Source organism: Haliotis asinina, chromosome 12 (genome assembly GCF_037392515.1).
Source record: "Haliotis asinina isolate JCU_RB_2024 chromosome 12, JCU_Hal_asi_v2, whole genome shotgun sequence".
NCBI classification, from domain to species: Eukaryota; Metazoa; Mollusca; class Gastropoda; order Lepetellida; family Haliotidae; genus Haliotis; species Haliotis asinina.
Window position 1 is genome coordinate 41877917 of NC_090291.1, and position 23609 is coordinate 41901525.

A 23609-nucleotide genomic window follows, 5' to 3' on the forward strand; every position below is an offset into this window, starting at 1 on the left:
AACTAAGTTTAAAAATTAATACATGGAGACTACTAAACTATGTCCCATGTAATACCATATTTGTGAAACAAGTGAATGGTTTGGTATATAACAAACGAAAGTGAGTTAGATACCGATACCATTCACGAGTTTCATAAATATGCTGTTGCACGGGACATAGTTTAGTATTTTATTTGTTACTCACCCAACATTAGCAAAATAATATCGAGCAAAGTACTTCTTTCCCAAGAATTCAGTGAGTGTGATGACACTCTGCTTTCTGCAAGTCAATCAAGCTCTAATACTACTGTGACAGAGGTATATTATTGTGACGTCATAACTTTGACGTCATGCATACGGTATGACGCGATGGTATTACACAATGTAAAATTATTAAACAGTGATATCTTCAACGGATGAGTAATAGAAACCCTTACGAAAGGTATGACAGTAGCAGTACAGACAGCAGTACAATACGATATCAGTGATAACATAAAAATGACAGACATAAAAATCATTACCCACTTCTACAATGAAGGTTGCAGAGCCTAAGTACCCAGGGTAGAATGATCCGAACATCTGCTGGTCTTCTGTTGGACTGTACAGTCCATTTGATGTAATAAATGCAACAAAAACAAATTTTGCACAGTCACATGAAATTGAAAGACCAACTCTAACGATTTGTCTCAAAATTTTAGATAATCAAATAAAACAGTTGTTTAACAAACGAACATAATTTTGTTGTCATTTTTCTCTCTATTTTATGACGGGGGACTACTTGCTGGTAGAACACTCAGGTAATCAACAAGAGTGTGTAGTAAAATTTCAATTTCACACATGATACTCGCACACCAAACTGTTCTACCAGCAAGTGCCCTCAACACCATCACCCCCTCTAGTCAAAAATAGTAAAAATTGATAACAAAATAATGTGAATTGAGAGGAAAGAGTTACCTTCCATTATATACCTAGGACCAGAGTGCAGAAGTTTCTCCAACAATCTTGGTCAGAATATGGAAAGGCCCACAGAGTTATAGCACCTTGCAGTACCTTCCAGAACTGTGTCTAAATATATCACAAGTCTAAATATAGTACACTACTGCCATGCCACAGACCCCTAGTGTACGATGTTACTAAACTGGTGCAGCGTTTCACACTGACTTACACTGCCACAATACAAAACCACTGTCTACCTATCTGCCTTAAGAGGGATCAGATCTATCGAAGTGTGAAAATAACAAACGAGTGAGTGAGTGAGTTTAGTTCTACGCTGCACTCAGCAGTATTCCTGCATTATGGCAGTGGTCTGTAAATAATCAAGTCTGGACCAGACAATCCAGTGATCAACAGCATGAGCATCGGCCTGCTTAAATGGGAACCGATGACCTGAGTCAACCACCCAATCCTCTTAGTTGCCTCTTACGACAAGCATCGTCACCTTTAATAACAAAAGAAAACAAATAGGTAGATGATAGTTTATATAAAACAAGCTAAGACTTTAGAACAGGTGAGCTATATGTTTCCAACCCTATTAAATCTCCTAGCCTGGACGTTTTGCGATTACTCCACACCAAAACATGGTTAATCTGAGTCTGACTAGCGTCTGAAGAAGCACTACTACAAGTGTCTTTGGTATCGATATCCACAATACTGCTATACACATGGTCGAATTTAAAGGTTTCTAATCACACCCAGGTAAAAACCAGGAGCTATGCCATCAATATGGTGATGGCAGCATATAATAAATCATTAGATTCACCTACAACCCACTCCATCGATACGATGACATATCAGCTACATCAGCCAAACTGCACTTCATGCACCAAGCCACAAGTGTAGATGAATGGGAACCGTTTGTAACCCAGAATCCCATAAGAGTGCACATTAGTAAATGTTTTCAAGATCCTGCTTCGGGATGAGTTATCAGTTCAGACTGTTTGTACATTGTTTTATGACCTACAATTGCAAAAAATCGGGAGTCATATTTTTCATACAATGCATAATATTACTGTCATGGTGATGTGACGTCATGAACAATGCCATGACGTCACAGTTCTTCTGTGATGTTGCATTCTACTTGCAGTGACGGCAGGTAGTCAGCCCATGTTTGAAAGTAGATTTGGGTATATATTCTCTGATATTTGACGATTCGGTAATAAATAGAATATCATATTTGCGCTCATGTCATACTATGTGTACGACACTTGTGACTAAATATCGGTATATCTCTCACTCTCGCTCAGGAAATACCAACATTTAGGCTCGTGTCGTAAACATAGTATGACATGGGCACTGATATAATATCCTGTATTTATAATACTGAACTGAAGCAAATATATACATTCAGGCAATAAGGACTGAATGTTGAACCAGCTGAACGTTTCATTCCCAAACTGCCAACCATGGGCACAGTAATTACTTGAAATCAAATAACAGCAACTATAATGTCGACCTGCCATAGTCCTGTTCAGGTTAAAAATACAGAAGACAGAGTGAGTTTCGGTTTCCGCCGCTTTTAGCAATTTCCATCAAAATCACGCCATGGAAAACCAGACATGGGTTTCACACATTGTACCCATGTAAGGTATCGAACTGGCTCTTTGGGATGACAAACAAGCACTCTAACCACTAGGCTAACCAACTGCCACAACAGGAAAGATCATGATCAGATCACGTTCAGTCATTGAAATATAACAGCTTTCCTTTCACACCATAGCATTTTTTATCAAATAAATTCACACTGAATGTAAATAATATGTCACACACATTTCTACATTCTGTCTCTCAATTGGTCCGGTTAACTTATCTGGTCTCATATGCAGTCTGTATTTTTTTTTTTCACCTCTTTGAATATTTGCTCCTATTGATCATACCAACATACATTCACACTAAAAGTACTGATTTTGGAATCAATGGACAACATCACCACAACCAGAATTTATGTAATCTATATCACCATTATCTCCTGTCATCAGACAAAGTCTACATCTCATTCAATTATTCTTATGTATGTCCGTTCTTCCACAATCCATCGAAGCAAAGAGTCTGTCTGCTTGTCTGAATCCACTTTCACCAAATTCTCTAGATTAACAAAGACTGGACCAGACCAGACAAAACTGGTTGCTGCAAATCAAATCCAACCTGGTCCCATTTTCTACAAATCCGTTCTTACATAGTCCTTACGTAATCTGTCAGGGAGTTCTGAATGTTATATGAACATTCTTGACTGAGTGAAATAACACAACACAAAGCTGCTGAAGATAAAAGCATTAGCAATTCCAGTTTGAAACGTTTCTTGTAAAAGGAGACAGTTTCGCTGTGATACAAGTATCTAAGTAGAACCAAAACTTGACCACACTATATTCCAAAGTTGGTGGTATGTTTTGATGACTTACTGAATAGTTTAAGCTTTTCATGACTGAGATAGAGAGAGATTATAAATGCATTATGAGAATCCAGTCAGAACAGCTTCAGACTTGCTATAACCAGTTGTCAGCTAGTCACCCTGGTGCAACACCACTCAAGGATTAGTAAGTCTACAATGAATAACTAATGCCATTTAGAAAGTGGTCAAATGTAGCACATGCTATTTCTGGGATTATACTATCTCAGTAAAGTATAGATTCTTATACTTTTGTCATGTTGATTCCCATCCGGGATTCAAACCCACACTCTCAGAATCAGGAAACTAAATTGCTAGCACACAAAGTCAATTGTCTAACCCAAATATAAATTGAACATGTGCAGGGAATGTGTGGTACACTATTCAGGCAGACTATACTCAGAGTGATACAAGAAATGACTATTCAGAAACAAGTATTTTAAAGCAAGAGGACATACCATTCAATAATTCAAATAGCAAATAAAATGGAATGGAAATAACAATAGTAAAGAACTGCCAAATGTAAATGTGCATACAAACTACTTTCACCTCTAGCTATAAATATACTAGTAGCTGAAAATAAGAATAATATTAAGTATATATTGAATTTCAGCATTATGTTAAAGAAAAATGTCACAGCACCATAAACAGTCCATAGGAGTGCTCCCCTTTTGAACATTTGTGAACCTTTCATTAAAATTGTCAAACTAACATGGGACAGACAGTGAAAACTTTTAGTTTGGACCCTTTGTGTATAATCTAGTATCATTTTAGTTGATTTGGTCCTCTCTACTTTAGTTTGCTAGTTCTTCAATCACACATATCAATATTTCAACTATGTGATGGGAGTCAGTAGATAATCTAGTTTGAACCAGATAATCCTGTGATTGACAAAATAAGCATCCATCTATCCAGACGGAACATGCATCAATGTTAGTTAGCGATAAAATACTGCACAAATCCTTATCAATTACTCAGGCCAAAAATTTCGTCAACTAAAGTCAGTGACATGATTTATGAAAAGTTTCCATCCATATTTGTATCATTCATTTCACATACTGTATTTATCAAAACCATTCCAGACTGATCATAATCTAGCACATTACCTTTAAAATTATGATTTATATTTTAGTCAGAGCATCGACTTTTGTTTTCCTGTGCTGTGTGAGAACAAACATAAATTAATGCAAATGTACTCTCAAATTATGACCCCTAACAGTTTGAAAGTACCTTATTTTATCTAATAAAGTATAGCAACACTTATTTTTTCTCACTGAGTGGCTGTGATTTTGACCAGAGTCAAAAAAGTGTATGAGATTTTTCTTCAGCCCTACTAAAGACCACATACTGGCCCCCTCAGTATCCTATCACTAAAAATCACTCAATTTAATAATTTATTTGAGAATACTGGGCCATTCCACTTGCACCATTCTGTTACATTACACGACCCTTATACTTCTTGGACTGTTGGGGTTCTTTAACCCCAATCTTATACATCAAGGAAGTCACTATATGGTGTCTGCCTTTGTCAGTCATGAGCTATTTTTCCAGTCCCAAGGAATACAGATTTCTCCATCTTGCATGACGGAGTAGAAGTGTGACACTCGCAGACACAGCCCCTTCAGCGACAGGCCAAGTAGCCATGATTCATCAATCAGCTTCTGGCAACAGTCAACCATCTGCTGGGGATTCACGGACTCATCCTTGGAAAGGGCAGATAACTCTAGTTCAGCTTGGCACAAATCTACTACTTCCTGTTCCTGTCGCAGACAACTGGAAAATATGAAGAGTGTCAGTAACTCACCTGTTTATAATCCAGTGACGTTAGTATGCACTGTACCAATTTAAGACACAGATACAATGTTATTTACAATAATTTTTATATATCAAACTCAGGGTATCAACCACAAGGACCAACAGTACTGTTGTTGAAAGGTCACTGTCAGCATAGGTACTACCGATATGTACTGTACCCCAGGTATATATTTCTGTATCTCCATACACAGAAACCAAACACAAAGTCAAAATACAGAAATATACCCCAAACCCTAAACAGGGAATGACTCCTTATTCCTCAACCCCAAAACAAACCGTTTCCATTAACTGAAAGCAGTGGTCTTGTTCACATGAGAGATTCATACATACTCTTTCTTATATAATGCAATCAAATGAATCTTTGATATCCATAAAGTTTGTCTATCCAGCAGTATGAGAGGTTTAATCTTGAAACCTTAAAGCAGAATGGACTCATCCTTGGGTATCTTTCTGTGTTCTTATTTTGGCCAGGATATGTTTCATACACGGAAAATTAATTCAATTGCAACCAATGATAAATCGCCTATCACCTGTCCAACCAGTCTGAAGCTTGATAAATCTTACTTTTCCATGTCAGTGAGGATCTTGTCTGCTTCCTGTTTGTGTTCAGCAATGTAGTCAATCAGGATGGAACCGGGGATGGATGCTGGAACCAGGAACTGACCAGTGGGGCACAGCGCCAAGGGACCAGACTCTCTACAATTTTATATTTTTACATGAGTATTAATATAATGCTATAGTCCATCCCACCTACAAGCATACTCAAAGTCAGTATTTGTCATATCAACCCAATGTGATGTCTTGGGACAAAAGCCAATTACCAAACTGTCTACAACAGGTGAAACAAAGTCTGACATTTCATGCAGTGTACTAGTATTCTGATGATGCACATGTGATAAGACACTGTGGAACCATACACCCACACTTCCACCACCAGCTGCAGATGTGAGAAGACACTGTGGAACCATACACCCACACTTCCACCACCAGCTGCAGATGTGATAAGACACTGTGGAACCATACACCCACACTTCCACCACCAGCTGCAGATGTGAGAAGACACTATGGAACCATACACCTACACTTCCACCACCAGCTGCAGGTGTGAGAGGACACCGTGGAACCATACACCTACAATTCCACCATCAGCTGCAAATGTGAGAGGACATTGTAGAACCAGACACCTACACTTCCACCATCAGCTGTGAGAGGACACTGTGGAACCATACACCTACAATTCCACCACCAGCTGCAGGTGTGTGAAGACACCTTGGAACCATACACCTACAATTCCACCACCACCTGCAGATGTGAGAGGACATTGTGGAACCATACACCTACACTTCCACCACCAGCTTCACTTGTGACACGATACTGTAAAACCAGACACAGACCCTTCAACCACCAAATGCAGATGTAAGAGGACATTGTGGAACCATGCGCCTACACTTCCACCACCAGCTGCAGGTGTGAGAGGACATTGTAAAACCAGAAAACAGACCCTTAAACCACCAACTGCAGATGTGACAGGACACTGTGGAACCTCACACCTACCCTTCAACCACCAAATGCAGATGTGAGAGGACACTGTGGAACCAGACACCTACACTTCAACCACCAGCTGCAGATGTGACAGGACACTGTGGAACCTTACACCTACCCTTCAACCACCAAATGCAGATGTGAGAGGACACTGTGGAACCAGACACCTACACTTCAACCACCAGCTGAAGATGTGACAGGACACTGTGGAACTAGACACCTATCCTTCAACCACCAGCTGAAGATGTGACAGGACACTGTGGAACCTCACACCTACCCTTCAACCACCAGCTGCAGATGTGAGAGGACACTGTGGAACCAGACACCTACACTTCAACCACCAGCTGCAGATGTGACAGGACACTGTGGAACTAGACACCTATCCTTCAACCACCAGCTGAAGATGTGACAGGACACTGTGGAACCAGACACCTACCCTTAAACCACCAGCTGAAGCTGTGACAGAACACTGTGGAATGAGACACCTACCCTTCAACCACCAGCTGCAGATGTGACAGGACACTGTGGAACTAGACACCTATCCTTCAACCACCAGCTGAAGATGTGACAGGACACTGTGGAACCAGACACCTACCCTTAAACCACCAGCTGAAGCTGTGACAGAACACTGTGGAATGAGACACCTACCCTTCAACCACCAGCTGCAGATGTGAGAGGTTCTCTTGCAATAGCTTCCTCCTAGCAGCATCCTGACACCGACGCAGGGAGTTAAGGAGCTTGTTGAGCAACAACTCATATTCTTCGGCCATCACTAGGTGATGTCTCCGTTTCCGGCGCACAATCTGGATGTTGTTCAGGAGCTGTGACAGCTTCTCCTCCATCAACGGCAACCTCTCCAACACTGCCTCATATGATCTCACTGACATCAACAGCTGCGTTAAAACAAGGAGGTGTTTGTAATATAAGTGATTGAGACACGACACATGATTTTGATGTTAAAAATACTGCCAACAGTATTAGTATACTCCATTCTCTTCCCACAGAGCTTACTTGTCACATATTCCTAGGAACCTCTGTTCTAATACAATCCTTTCACGTGCAAGGGTTTCATGATTGGTTGCAATCAGATTTAGTTGTGCAATCAGCGACACTGTTTCAAAAGTGATCATCCATAAGGTCCCCATAATTTCTGAACGCTTCAGGAAAACTAGAACCTATTCTCCTGCTCGATGTTTCTTCTAGGCAGATCTCAGTTATGTAATGGTGGATGAACAGTATATCCATCACCCTCGTCGACACTAGACAAACTAGCCATTAAATGTCTTGTATGTCACATCAATACAACTCTCCAGCAGAGGAGGGTTATTTGTGGTCCCAATTTTGCTTGTATTAGTCAAGTTGGATCTACGTCGATGTTACACATTTTCTGATTGGATAGAAAGAATGGAAATAATTCATGTTGCAATTTTTGCTGCTGAGGAATTTTATGAGAACTGGGAAATATGGTGGTATTGAATAGAGGTTCGTAGGTAAGTATGACAAGTAACCTCTGTGGGAAAAGAATGAATATACTCATACCACTCATACTAGCATAATAAAACTATGGCTTCACAGACAAATAGAGACAAAAAGCTTTTGGACATATCTAAGATTTCATAAACAGCCATACACCACTGTGTCGAAGTTGAAATAATCTTGTAAGTGAGTCTTATGCTGCATTCTGTAATATTGCAGTAATTTCAGTAGTCTATAAATGATAGAGTCAGGACTAGACAATCCTGTGATCAACAGCATGACCATCGATCTATGCAGTCAGGATACAATGACATGTGTCAACCAACTGAACATGTCTGACAAACCGATCCCCTTAGTCACCTCTTACAACAAGCATGGGTTACTGAAGATCAGTTCTAAGGGACCTAAGTAAATACTTCAAGTTATCAGAGATTTGACACAAAGAGATGACTTAAGAGAGATATGCAAGGACTGAGCCTTTACTTCAAGACAAATACAAGTTTTAAACATCAGTGTTTGAGTGTATTTTCTAATGGATATTCTGTCAAAGTCTAACCGTCATCCAGTAGGTGGGGACGTCCTCACTGCTGAGGACAATCTCTCCATGGACTGATACGCCAGTGCTGTTACTGAACACTAGAGAACGCCCTGTACAACACAACATAGCATTTAGAAACTGTACAAGAATAAAAATATACAAGTGAAATATAAATCTTAATTCACATGCCAAAGGTAATCAATTGTTCATTTGTCTTTTATGCCTCAGTCAGCAATATTCCAGCAATATGGCAATGGTCTGTAAATAATCAAACCAGACAATCCAGTGATTAACAGCATGAGCATTGATCAACACAAATGGGATGTGATGACATGTGTCAGCCAAGTCAGCGGCAAGACTGGTTTGACATTTAGCACTAGGCATAACATTCAAATACTTTACTGAAGATCACAAAAGCAAATTATCAGTTTCTTCTTATTTCTGTGCTATTTCAGCACACGTGTGACCAGTCATGTGACCTTGTAGTGAAAGGGGTCTCTACTAGTGGTGTAACAATTCAACGATAGCATCACTACTTACATCATCAACTATGCAATACAAGTGTATCAATACAAAACATATTTAGGCAATACATCAGGATATTTATTTCAGTAGGGTCCATGATACATCAATGTATTGCCACAAGAGATGATATATCCCAATACAAATAATACTACTAAAAGATGTAAGGAACATTGCATTAGTAATAGGAAAGAAGTCTCTTTGAAAATCTCTGAATTTGAAAGACAAATTAAACCGTAAAGGAATTTGTTTGACTGAACAAAGGAGTTAGTGTATAAATGAAAGAGTGAACATTTTACAAACTGTGTGAAGTAAACAATACTTGTCTTGTAACTGAAATATGTTTTTGTTGTTTGACAAATAACACTATTAACAACTATAAACGATGTCTTATCTTTGTTAAAAAAGAGAACAAAGAGAACACAATTTAGAAAGCAGACTTAAGATCATTTTTCAATCATTCAGAATTCCGATATGAATAATATTAAGTTGTTTGTGAAAACACAAATTCCCAAAGGAAACTTCACTTTCAAATTTATATATATTAGATCAAGGTATACTGAATATTTTTTACTGCTCTTTCTTAAGAAAAAAATGCTGAAACTCTAGTGTGAGTGAGTGAGTGAGTTTAGTTTTACGCCGCACTCAGCAATATTCCAGCTATATGGCGGCGGTCTGTAAATAATCGAGTCTGGACCAGACAATCCAGTGATCAACAACATGAGCATCGATCTGCGCAATTGGGAACCGATGACACGCGTCAACCAAGTCAGCGAGCCTGACCACCCGATCCCGTTAGTCGCCTCTTACGACAAGCTGAGTCGCCTTTTATGGCAAGCATGGGTTGCTGAAGGCCTATTCTACCCCGGGACCTTCACGGGTCGCTGAAACTCTATCAGGTCAACAGCTGTTTAAGTGTGTGTGAATATAACACAAGTTCTGCTGGTTAACAGATAGATATATAGAGCATATTCAGTGCCTTGAGCATGCACTAGTGCGTGGATATGTGCGCTATATAAATATCCTATATCTATCTGTCTAACAGATAAACGTTCAGTCATTTTTTCTATCATATCTGTTTTGTTATTAGAAATTGTAGATTATCATGATATGTATTATATCGCCAGTATTGTATCATGATGATAATCGTCTAGCAGGTTCATTGCAAATCCTTTCATGATATATCATCTTGCCTCATGAAACTAAAAACAGGATATACTGACTTGCTAATATATTATAGAATTGTTATTTGAAATTCAAATAAATTTTTGAAAATATATTTATTTTTTTGTGACTGGTCACAAATGACAGAAGTTTAACTGAAGTACTGACCTTTGAGAATACCCCCAACTCTCTCTGGGTGTTCAGTGTAGAGTCTGTAGAAACTTTTGACGCATCCCCTAAAATGGCTGAATCCCCACACACTCTCCCAGCGGATGTTGGACAGCCCTATGGAGCCCTGGAGAGCGCTGCAGATCCTGTTAATGTCCTCCTTTGTGGACTGACTAGAATCCAGGAAACTGCGAGATCTCTCTATGTTTTTCAACAGCCATGACCTGAAATAGTGAGCATGTTGACAGTTCACATTCTCTAGACTTATAAACTCTTCAAGGTATGTTTTTTTCCGTATGGCTAACTTATTTCAGGATTGAAAATTAACATTTTTATCACTTTCACTAATTTAGCGCCACACCATGTCAACAGACAAAACAACACCATTACTGGAACAATATGCTACCAAGCATTGCAATGTTGTCCTTTGGCCCTTTGGACCTGTTCCCATTAGAAAGTGATAAAAAATATGTCTTAAGGCCATTACTAACACAGGTATTGACAAATTTGAGAGGCCAAGTTCTGGTGTCCTCTGCCATGATACTTTTAGAATATTACTTAGGCTAAACAAAAAAAGTTAAATATTTCTCAGGCATCGGCGCATCACTTTTATTTGTGCAGGTAACAATTTTTTATTGCCATTTCAGAAAAACAATTTTGACTTGGCCACATCCTGATCATCTATTTGTCCATTATAAGAATGAGTGTCTAAAAGAACGAGACTGACTGAATCTACAGCTAAACTTTAGAAACCGTATTTCTGAGAGACAAAAAATAAAAATGTGTTCCTCCCTTGTCACTATTTTTCTATCATAAATTTTTCAAAAAGTCCTACTGCCCTTGTCACTTTTGAAAAAGATGTGCCCGAGAAACACTTATTTTTTTCTATGCAGCCTTAGAAGCAACATAAAACCATACTATGAAAGATTCAGCATAACAGAAAACAGCACGAGATACTGCAGTCTTAGTTGCAACCCAAAAACTGATTTTAGGAGCACTTTGTGTTCAGTCTTGTCAGTGTATATTTGTAGGGAATATAGGCTTTAATGTGACAGTTTCAGCAGTATAACAGGGGTAGCCTAGTGGTTAAAGTGTTTGCTTGCCATGCCTAAGCCTCGGGTTCGATTACTCATATATTTACAAAGTGTGAGGCCCATTTCTGGTGTACTCCACCAAGATACTGCTAAAAGCACCATAACACCTGGTAGTTTATTTGTCATCGTGGATATTTATTTCATTTTGGCTATTTATACACTGTATTTACAATGAGGCTAATGTGTAGTGTGGCTTCGATTAACTCATAAACAAGCAGATTTTTGCTTTGTAGTGAAGTATAAGCAATTTATTGGCTCAGCAAGAAATCCATGTGTAGACGGCAGGACATTAAGATCATGTGAACCCATTAGATATCAACATGTGGTGTTAAGACTGCTTACTGTTAAATCATTTGCTCATCATACTGAAAAACCTGGGTTAGGCTGGTACAACCGGGGTTAAGCTGGTACAACCTGGGTTAAGCTGGTACAATTAGTGAAGCGCATGCTAGTATCCTCTGCTAAAATATTGATCAAACCAGCATAAAACTTAACTCCCTCACTCAGATATCAACATTCTTACATAGAGGTAAGGTAAATAACTTTTACTGTTTTTGAGAACAGTTGAGGAGATTGGCCATGTTGGCATATATTGCTAAAAAATATTTTATTCAGGTTCTCAAAAGTACTAAAGGCACCAGTAAACCAGCAGATCTATCTATGTGAGTCTTGTGACAAACTTGATGAAGAAATAGTGAATGGTTCTAAAGATCTGCACTGGAAAATAGCACCTACACCATTTACAGTAAAACGTAAGCCACATTTCCATGGAAACCACAAAAAATAAAAATTTGTATCTGGGTCTAACCATTAAATGGCACATCTATGGATTATGCTTGATATGTGTACCAAGTTTGATGAAGTTGGCATGTTTAGTTTAGGAGACCTGCCACAGACAAGATGACATCCTCGTAGCACAACCTATTTCCATTATAACCAGCAAGAAGCATATTTCATACCTTGGTTTAACCCCCACAAGGTACATCTATTGACCATGGTTGACATGTGTACCACCTTTGGTTAAGCTATCACAAATAGTTTAAGAGATATGCATTGGTCAAAGTGTGACAGATGCAAGTTTGCACACACGAACAAACAAAACCTGTGGTTATATCCCCTGCCACTTTGGTGTATCTGGGGATTATAAATCCTAGTTTGTTTACAAGTGGAATATACAAAAGATTTAACCTGAGAGTGATATCGACAGAACTTGGAGGCCTCTCTCTGGGATCTGGTTTCCCTGTTGCTGCATAGTAGGATGGATGCCAGTCAATTGGTCGGTCAGGTTGATCAGCAGCTCTGGAGGGTTTGAGCGGCACAGAGCTGATGTAGTCGAGTGGCAGATGGAAAGAGCTGAGAATTGTTTTAACTGTGTCTCGTACATCACGCGATGCCAATGAAATGTTCACACTTTGAAGAACAGCTGAAACACAGAACTATGAGATGAAATTGTGAATCTCACAAGAAGGGTAGGGTTGGTCTATGTCAGGGTTGGTCTACGCACTACCTATATTGCTGACACTTCCATGTGTAATTCTCTTAATGCCCTAATATTCTCCTTACAGTTGTCATAAATTTAGGCAATCCTCCATCTTCCTTTGTGTCATTTTCTTATGCCCAACTCCTGACTCATCACTCACACATACCTATAATAAATCACCAGTGCGCTACCATTTCAGTGTTAATGCTGTTTCTCAAACTGACTACAAGTTTTGTTTCTCTGTTGAAAGCTGTACTGTTACTGTTAAACATTTGCCATGACAAAAGGTATAAGAAATCCCCTCAGAACCAGTAAAATATAACACTGACAACTATAAAACATCCAATATTATGTATTGACCAAAGAACAAGATACGAAGATTCACTATAGAGGTCAACTGAGTCAAATCTAAAGTAATGGGTCACAAATATAATATCAACTTGACGAAGTCTTTTTTCTGAGTGAGAGTGAGAAACAGTTCTACTAAATGTTATGCAGCAAGCAGTCTGTCCTGGAAGTAGGTTGATGTTGATAATCAGACAAAGAGGCAGACAAATGAAGATTGGTCGAATGATGACACAACTACTGTGTAAGTCCATGTGTGTATCCAGTCAACACAACAACCAGTCTTATATACACAGTCACTGATTCTTGAGCATTCCAGCAAAGTACTGAAGCTTCGTGATCGGCAACAGTCAAAACACACCAAGGGAGGCAACTCAAAAGCGCTACCTTAAAGGCATGCCGCTACAACACTATTACCGATGATACGAAATGTGACCCATAATAAATATCACTCAAAACTCTAAACATTGTGACCCAATAATGACTATAACTTAATCAATTGCAATACAAATTACAGAAAACACATTCTTGTAAAAGTATGTTGAATACATTCCAGCTACATACTTGTCTCTGTTGAAAGTTGTTGTGGGCGAAAGAAAAACTCAAGGACAGTTGGCGGGGCCGACCCTGACCTCTGTAGACATGTGATATACTCATGTAGTCGCTTCAACGACTCCTCGTTCACAGACTGTAAACAATGAAAATGGAGCATTATACTGTCCTGTTAAAATCAGATCTTTTACTCTGATGGCACACCTATCTGTGTGAAAATTTGAGGACTGGTTACATCAGGTGAACTGTGCAATCAACCAATCAGCATCAATGATTTGAAATGAGTGAGGTAAACATTCATACAATCATATATGATTTTGCTTATTTGAAAATGAACACAACTAATTTCAAAATGTAAAAACATTATATGATATCATTGCAGATATTTCATATCAAGGATGTAGCTTGTTTTGTAGCAGATATATTTTGCTCAGATCAAATTTTTCAAGTTAAGATGGTATAAAATATATCCAAATCATTTAAGAAAGCTTACAAATGAACGACTTCAGAGCCTCATCATTTGGTTTGGTTGATTAAATATTGCCTATGGAGGTGCTCTCACATCATAAAGGAGAGAAACATCATTAGACTAACAGTCAACTTTCTAACAGTTTTATATTTTTAATACAAGGAGACTGCCATTCCCTGCACTCAGATCAACAAGTTGTTCAATTTAATGTCTCACTTGTAAATAGAGAAATTGCATTTTGTGAACATCACCAAACCCATTTTTCCTGTACATACCCGCTCTCTTGGATATTTTCCAAACAAATCTGGATGCACAACAAAATAGAATGGACGTAGCGCAGTGGCTGTCTCCTGCACGTTGAGATGCCGCACTGTGACATGAACATGCTGTGTCAGCCTACTGTGTGCAATCCATCTGACAAAGGTAATATGTAATGATGTCAATATGGTAATCGTGGCAATACTGTATCTCAATATAGTAACATTGTATGATAATTTTGTATTATTGTATCACAATATAATAACTGTGCATTACAAAGATCATTTGTATATCACATTCTAAGATGCTTCGGCGAAAGATCAAAGGCGCCGACAATACTTTGTCAGACGATAATGTGGACTTTTTGCATTACATCACAATGTGGTGATGTCAATGCGCCATTCAAGTCTGCCCCCTCGTAATCGAACTTTTTTGCATTATGTCACAATGTAACCAACGTCACGATGGATGTCAGCTGCCATCGCCTTGTACAGCCTTCCACAGTAAACTGCTTTGTCGCATCCCGTTTCATTGTTTGCAGTTGCACCACACAGCCAACATCACTGTGAAAACATTACGTTTATGTTTTCCGACGGATAAAATGTCTCATAGTTCGACTCAAAATCTTACAGAGACACGGTAATGTTGGCAATGTTTACATTCCCATAATGCAATCGTGGAATGTCGCTTGACTTGTCAGCTTCCTCCGAATGTACTGATCTAAACTTTCGTTTGTAGTAGAAATGAGGCAGTCATATTGCCTTGTAAGTTGTACGGTTTAAAAGAATCACGGATGTAATTAAAATGATCTAGAGAAGATATTTGACCCCAACATAAACCATCACCAAACTCTTCATCATTTGTGTTTCTAGTAACCGTTGCCTTAACGTAGGGGGCTGACACGTCAAAAGAACAGCGCGTCAGTTAGCCCTGTGCAAGGATTCTTAATTTAGGTCACAGACACCGTCGTTTGTTTTCTGCCATAGATTAATCAAAATTAGGCTTAGAAGTTATTGAATACGGCATCTTAGAAAAAAAATACAGTTCGCTCTACCACCATGTATAGTGTAATAAAGCACACTTTCGCCCTGAACTATTATAACGCTTAAGCACGAGGACGCTTTAACGTTATAATAGTTCAGGGCGAAAGTGTGCTTTATTACACTATACATGCTGGTAGAACGAACTGTATTTCTTAAGTACAGTACAGTACTATAGTTTCACAATAGTAACACTGTATCATAATATACATAGAAATGTTATATTATAATAGTAATATTGTATCATCATACAGTAATGTTGTATTGTAACAGTATTATTGCAGCATAATAGTATTGCAAAATAATAATAGCATATGACAAAATAGCAAGATTGTATCACAACAGTCATATCATATTATTACATAGTACCCGTGAAGGGCCTGGGATAGAATAGGCCTATAGCAACCCATGCTTGCCATAAAAGGTGACTACGCTTGCCGTAAGAGGCGACTAACAGGATCAGGTGGTCAGGCTCGCTGACTTGGTTGACACATGTCATCAGTTCCCAAATGATTGATGCTCGATGCTCATGCTGTTGATCACTGGATTGTCTGGTCCAGACTCAATTATTTACAGACCGCCGCCTTATAGCTGTAATATTGCAGAGTGCGGCGTATAACTAAACTCAATCACTCATGACATATTGTAACTTTATATCATAAACAGTAATACTGCATCACAGCATGGTAACATGAGAATTTAGTAAAATATGCACTGCACGAAAACACTGTTACAGCACTGTAAACAATTGAGTGTTTTCATATGACAATTAACACAGAGAATATTCCGGAACTGTCTTTTCAAAAGATGTTTTACCAGGGACAATCTACAACAGGGATAGGTCACTCGCTTTTTACACCATTTCTAATTAGCGTGTGTTTCGTCATGCTCCAATGCACACAGTGGCTTGGTATTGTATTACTCAGAATTTTACAATGAATGAATGAATGAATGAATGAATGAATGAATGAATGAATGAATGAATTATAGCAAGAATTAAGAGCAAGAATTACATGTGAATTGATGAAAAAATAAAGAAAAAGAACAAAAGAAAGAAATACTTATATGAATGAATGAAAGGACAAACGTTGCACCATTCCTCCCCAAACAGGTTAAAGGATGCAAAACTATTGCTAGAACACAGGTTTTTTAAGAGTTTATTGTGAGATTATTTTTACATAAGTAAGTAATTCAGATACCTTAATGCATGTGGGTGAGTGAGTGAGTTAATATTTAACGTCACCTTGGCATTATTGCAGCCATATCGTGACGTGAACAGTTAACAATGAAAAGGACGATATTTATACTATAAAAACCTGTCAACGAAGGACAGTAAAACAACTACATTATCACAATTTGAAATAAAACTAGCTTGGAACATTAAAACTTATGTCACTATTTAGACAATATAACTATTTAGATAATACAATATAAAAACAAGCTATAGATCGCCAACAACAGAAGGTAGATCACCATACTAGGAACCATGGGGACTTACAGTACCTTTCCTACCTACATGGACCCTAGATGGATTTACACCATCCCTTCAGCTGCTGACGATTGTAAGAAATGCTAGCCACAATTAAAATACAGCAATATTATGTCTAAAAATCCCGGTAAGTTTAAATTTACTTCAAATGTTTTGGGACTTACGTATTATTGCATGTGGGGAAATGGCATTGACACTGACAGAATGTTAACTGACCCTGTCAGACACCCATCAAAAACAAAAACCTTTAAACTATCACAAAGCTTTATAGATCAAAATACAATACCTTTCTAGTTTCATCAAATACTAATATCAACAAGAAAGAAAGATGCAACAAAAATTATGTCATATTTGGGATTTCACTTCCCTAGTAAGATGTTTTACACTCAAGCATCAGAAGCATCAATGGTGCATCAGATCAGATATTTTCCACACACATCAAATACATTCTAACAAGTTTTCTACAATTATAAACCTATCACCATTACTTGTAAACACCTTTCACATGATGTTATATTCCCTTCATCAGAACCAATCGACGATATGTCACATTTTTCACAAGCCTCAAAACATTTTTCAAAATTGTGAAACTATCACCATTACTTGCAAACACCTTTCACCTGATAGTATATTCCCCTCATAAAAATTAAAAGTGCATGTGAAATAAGTTTTTAGAGCAATAACTCGAAACATTCAAACAACGCCCTGTAGTATTTCAATGGCAGATCAGATCAGATCGGCAAAATGTCATATTTTCCACACACCTCAAATATACCCTTATGATTTTAACACTATCACTTGAAAAGGGTTTTAACTAAAGGTATATTTCCATTCTGAAAACTAAACGAATATGTGAAAGAAGTTTTTAGTGATAGAATTTAGTCTTTTTTTACTGTGTATCAAGAACTAAAGCCAGTGAGCTACAAACTTTACTAAAAATATACTGTACTGATACTGAAAACCAATAACAATTATTTGACTTAAACTGAAGTGACAGAATAGGTAACATATCTTCTACATGTAGGTGTCAGTTTTCACAACACTCAGCGAATGTTATCAGCTGTTGAATATGAACTGGGTTCAATCTTGACGTCATATTGGCTACACTGGTTTTATGACGAGCCGAGGAATACCTTAAGGAGGTTTTTGAGTGACCACTGCCCTGTTAAGAGTCCCCCCTGGTTTTACTATAAGGAGGATCAAAAGTTTCATTACTCAAGCCATATTAAAGCAATCATTGTTTGTTTTAGCTTCATGTTCAGAACTACCCAATGGACAAAGTGTCCAGTTGCGGGAATGAGAACCAAATCTGTTTAGATGAATAATATCACCTGAAGTGGACAGATGTTTTCCACAAACATTATCATAACAAGATGCAAACATTCATTACTTGTAGTTTTAGTTTCTTGTTGTTCTACATCTTAAATAATATATCATGCGACATGACTAACAGGTGAAGATAAGCCTGTCAGTACCCAGGACATAGTCAGGTCCTTAGTCAAAATGGCCACACATCAACATGGCCACAAAACGCTGAAGTCAAAATAGGCCACAAACCCCTAGTGAAAATGGCCACACCAAAAAGTCAAAATGGCCATAAAAGGTCAAAATGGCCATACATTGTTGTTGTTGTTGTTGTTGTTGTTGTTGTTGTTGTTGTTGTTGTTGTTGTTTTAAATACTCATAACATTTTCCTACATTGAATTGTTTAATATCAAGATGTACACATGACCAAAAAAGTTATATCAGACAAAACTTGATCTATATTACACATCAACAAATCCTGACTTCATTTGTTTCTTAAGCATAAATCTTTGGCCTAAAAACTGGGCAACATTACAATGTTATAGTATTTTATTTTACATTCTCCAGTTACTCTCTGTGGTAAGAGTTCCACCATTCCACCGTATCCCCCCACCCCAATCAAAAGCCAAAATTACAAACTGGCATGCATACCTGGCCCTAAATATACATTCAGTAAACTAGGACAGATATATAAAAAGCAATAAATGAACTTATTTCAGTGTTGGAATATTACAAAAGGGATTGTGGAAATATTCTGCGTAAAAAGAGGAGGGTACAAGCGAAACTCTTTCCCTTTGGCGCAACTAACATATAGGGTGTCTGAGAAATGGGTGCTCCTAGATAATGTGATCCTATCCAGGAAAATATTCCGCCTGAATACGAAGATACACACGAAATGAAGATACGGGTCACCATTTTAAAGGCAGACCTTGACCTCTAAAGTATATGCGTTTTTAGTAAAGTAAACAATGGCCAACTTACTGAAAAACTGTTACTATGCCAATGTAATTCAACGATCTGTTCATGGATCAGCCTGGTACTATTGACAGAATGCACGTTAAAAATGAAAACAAGCTTGAAAATGAGCGAAAACTGGGGGCCTTGAAGTCAAGCGAACGACCATAATCATTCTAAGGCATTTAAACGTACAAACCTTGCTCCTATTAGTGAGACTTTCAACATACTTGAACTTGGTGATACTGGATGGCATATTTACATCCTGACTTTGCCATCTGCAACAATCAAAACAATAAAGTTTCCAACAGAGATACACAATCTAAGGGACATAACTCTCAGTCCTGATGTCTTGAGGATGGCCGCTATATATTTGCTTGTCTTTCTACCACGGGTGATCTCATTAGAGTGAATGAGTGAGGATAATTTTACGCCCCCTTTTGCACCTTTCCAGCAATATCCAGCTGGGGAAGACCAGAAATGGGCTTCACACATTGTACCCCTGTGGGGAATCGAACCCGGGTCATCGGCGTGACGAGCGGACACTTTAACCAATAGGCTACCCTACTGCCAAGATCTTATTAGAAAGAAACTCCACTAGGGTATATCTCGTGATCTGGAAGTAATTTGTTATATCTCGCAAAGTGTCCCTATTTCAAAATCACCCGAAGTTGAATGAATGAATTGAACTATGTAGACCGCATTTAAATCATGAAAGTTGATCTCCTTGATCTCCGGTATATTTTATGCACAAACCATGCATATACTGTCATTCACCTGATGAAGGGACAAGAGGTAGCGCAGAAAAGTCGTTCAATATGCAGTAAAGACGTTGTAAATCCACACCATACGTTAAATTGCTATGTTACCAACTTCAAGCACCTGAAATATTTTACCATTTCCTGTGTCAAGTTCAGCTAAATGAATTCTCCCTGTTAAACCTCTTAAATTACTTTCTATTTTCATATCTTACCTGTAACCCCGGAGTATACAGTCCAAACTCAATATATCGTTTTCTCTTACGTCAACAGTACATCTGAGATAAATTATATATTTAAATTTCCCTTCTCTCCTATCTATCTATCTATCTATCTATCTGTCTGTCTGCCTGCCTGTCATTACATTAAACACAAACACACACAGAGACGGACATCATTTAAAGTAATTATATACTCTTCAAAAAAGTAGGGGAACTGTACTTTCAATGTACGATTGTCGAAATTGGGAGATATATGGGATTGAATCAATGTTGACACAATAATAATGGATGTTTTGAGAATGCATCACCACATGAATTTCATTCAAAGCAAAGCTGTTCGTTCAGTTATTCCCCTAGTTAGGTGACCGGAGTGAAACATGAAAATTTCAGGTTTACAATTTTCAGTCAGTAGTGTGTGATTTCACCCTGAAAACCCTGACCATGCACAAATGCAAGAAAATTATCAGAAAAAAATGGTCTGCTATAATTTATCGACCTGCCTGAAAAACGTCAGGATTCATAATGACACCCCTTGCACGTGTAGGAGGCTCCCACGTTGTGCACGTGCTTCCCATGCATTGTGGTGATAACGTGAAGTGATGCTGCATACACAAGATGAATGTCATTGTAACGTTCATCAATATGGGTTTTCTTCTTTCTACCAGACTTCAAAGTTCAGGTTCCCCTACTTTTTTTTAAGAGTATAATACGTACGTGCAATATTTATGAAAAAAATACTTAACCCATCTGAATCCCTTCTGAATTATATCCATACCAAGTTATACATGATCTCTGTATTTTGTAACAAAGTACGTGTGTTTTTTCCGTTGATAAATTTAAAGATTGTAGAACGGAATGGATCATGTAGTCAAGGCAGACACGTGAACTATTGCGTCATCGTATCCCGCGTATCTGTATTGTTGCTCATACTATCAATCTATAGATTACCTATTATTGCTAATTCTGAATTTTGTTGAGTATGGTGTTTACGAGAAGTATTGAGGTAGCAAGATCCATGTCTGACGTCACAAGCAATGGATGTATGTTCTTGGTGTTGTCTTCATTTCTAAAGTATGACGTCTATCTACTAACCATCCAGCGCTGACCAGTCGATGTATGTGTCAGTGTAAAACTATCATTTTATTCGATCCAGACCCGTGAAGATTCGGGTTAGAATTGATCTTCATCAACTTTATTGTTGTTGACATAGTCAAGGAATGCCTATTCCCGTTACCGATATTTTACGTATGCCTTGATAGACCGGATTACATTTATCTATAACCATCTGATGTGAGAAGAACGGCATCGGACGAGTGCTGCTTCCTGCTGATGAGAATGAACTAATGAACTAATGAAAATGAGATGGTCAAGAGTGTCATTTCATGAAAAAATGCAATGCTCATATTATCGTGAACTCACACAGAGTAGTAAAATAAAGCACGAATGGTTTTAGCAATATCCTAACAAAAAATGGGCTCAACATTGCCACTGTACCCATGAACTCTGTAGCCACAAGGCCAGTCCACCGATCTGGATACTGGTCTAATTGCACCTGCTTGACTGAGGTATAAATGCCGATGTTGGACAGAGCAAATATGTAGTAACTAACAAACCACCGCGGATGAGCCGAGATTTAAGCATGCGACGAAAAGGGCGACCGGTGTCGCCAGTATCAGTATGGGGGCTTCAGAACGTTAGCTGGCAAAATCCTTTAACTGCAACCAGGCCACCATCAGGAAATTGATAAACTCATAAACATTATTGACCAAAACCCGTTCGTCTCCCCACGCCACCATCTTTGACGATATGTATGCCGTTTCGGCCTGCTATGGTTGCCGTTTTTGGATGCTATGACTGCCGTTTTGTTCTCTTGGCGACCGTTCTCGGGCGCTGTTGCGGCTGATACGAGAATTCAGTTTCCATTTCAAATTCCATTCCATTTCCATTTCATTAATTTTCTGTTTCAAAGCTTTTGTTTCAGTTTAGAGGATACTGTTGCAGGTTTGGAAGTTTATTTTCTTATTTCCGTGATTTTTGTTCTGTTTAGGTGTATATGAGTTCAGTTGTGATGATCTGTTCACCGTTTGTATGGTAGGCTCGAAACTCTTATCAACTAACAGGCCAGACACAAGACCACCCAAGAAGAACAATACAGAAGACGGCTATCGACCGTAAAATCCAGCAGATCCACATCCGGAACAGATTCGTGATGGAAACGCCAAAGGCAGCGACAGCACTCAGCAGACGAAAAGTCCTTCGCTGGTATTCGAGTCTCCGCCCCTTTCGTCCACTTCCAAGGATGACCTTGACTTGTCTACACCGCCAACGTATGGTGCAATGGGCACGAACTGTACGTCGGTGGTAGCGACGTGACTAGGAAAGAATGCTCTTTACAGATGAAAGTCGGTTCAGAAAAGACATAGAGAAGAACGACTGTTGTTAAATTGCGTTCAAGTTCATCTTTTCGTTGGAGGCGTCATGGTATTGGGAAGCAATTGTGACCAGAGAACAAGGTTGGTTACCATCCGAGGAAATCTGAATGCAAAGTGATACAGGTATGAAACGTTGAGATAATGCCCTGTATTCAACACCAGCCAAAAAGGAGTCCTTGTTAGCAGTATGAGCATCGATCTACACAGTTGGGATACGATGACATGTGTCAACCAAGTCAGCGAGTCTGACCACCCACGTTGGTGTGACATTGTAGGGAGTCGAACCTCAGCGAACGCTTTAACTGCTGACATACCAGACCAGTCCATTATAACATAAGACCGCTGCCATTAACCTGGAATATTGCTCAGTTTAACAACAAACTAATAAACATCCACAGAACGGACGCTAACTGATTTTTCACGATTACAAAAATGTTTGCAATTGCCTGTTCAAATCCATTTAGTGCATGCTTCCTTTCGCTTTGCAATAGTATTAAATATAGTTTTTGAAGAACAGTCTCCGGTTGGGAGATAAACATCATGTGTTGGCCAATTTCCGGGTGTTATTGAGTATTTGAAGCACGGGAATGCATTTGGAACCGACGGCGTCAGCCGGGGGTCTCAAA

The 23609-nt window shown here is 38.5% G+C and overlaps 1 protein-coding gene across 1 annotated transcript; it reads right to left on the reverse strand.

The window, feature by feature from the left end:
• Window positions 1-2807: 2807 nt before the first annotated feature.
• Window positions 2808-19905, reverse strand: LOC137258202 (T-cell activation inhibitor, mitochondrial-like). The gene is made up of 9 exons (XM_067795783.1): window positions 19772-19905; window positions 14802-14940; window positions 14070-14193; window positions 12869-13103; window positions 10587-10810; window positions 8751-8842; window positions 7367-7611; window positions 5741-5872; window positions 2808-5134 (listed from the first exon to the last, which is right to left on the reverse strand). The coding sequence occupies exons 1-9, from the start codon at window positions 19798-19800 to the stop codon at window positions 4894-4896; spliced, it is 1461 nt and encodes a 486-aa protein (XP_067651884.1). The 5' UTR covers window positions 19801-19905; the 3' UTR covers window positions 2808-4893.
• Window positions 19906-23609: the final 3704 nt, after the last annotated feature.

Excerpts from the sequence above, each read along its gene's own strand:
- LOC137258202 (XM_067795783.1), bottom strand. The coding sequence starts at position 19,800 with ATGTTGAAAGTCTCACTAATAGGAGCAAG. Across the intron at positions 14,194-14,801 it reads GAAAATATCCAAGAGAGCGG|TCTGTGAACGAGGAGTCGTT; the intron begins GTATGTACAGGA and ends CATTGTTTACAG. Across the intron at positions 5,873-7,366 it reads CTGCAGCTGGTGGTTGAAGG|AGAGTCTGGTCCCTTGGCGC; the intron begins GTAGGTGTCTCA and ends ATAAAATTGTAG.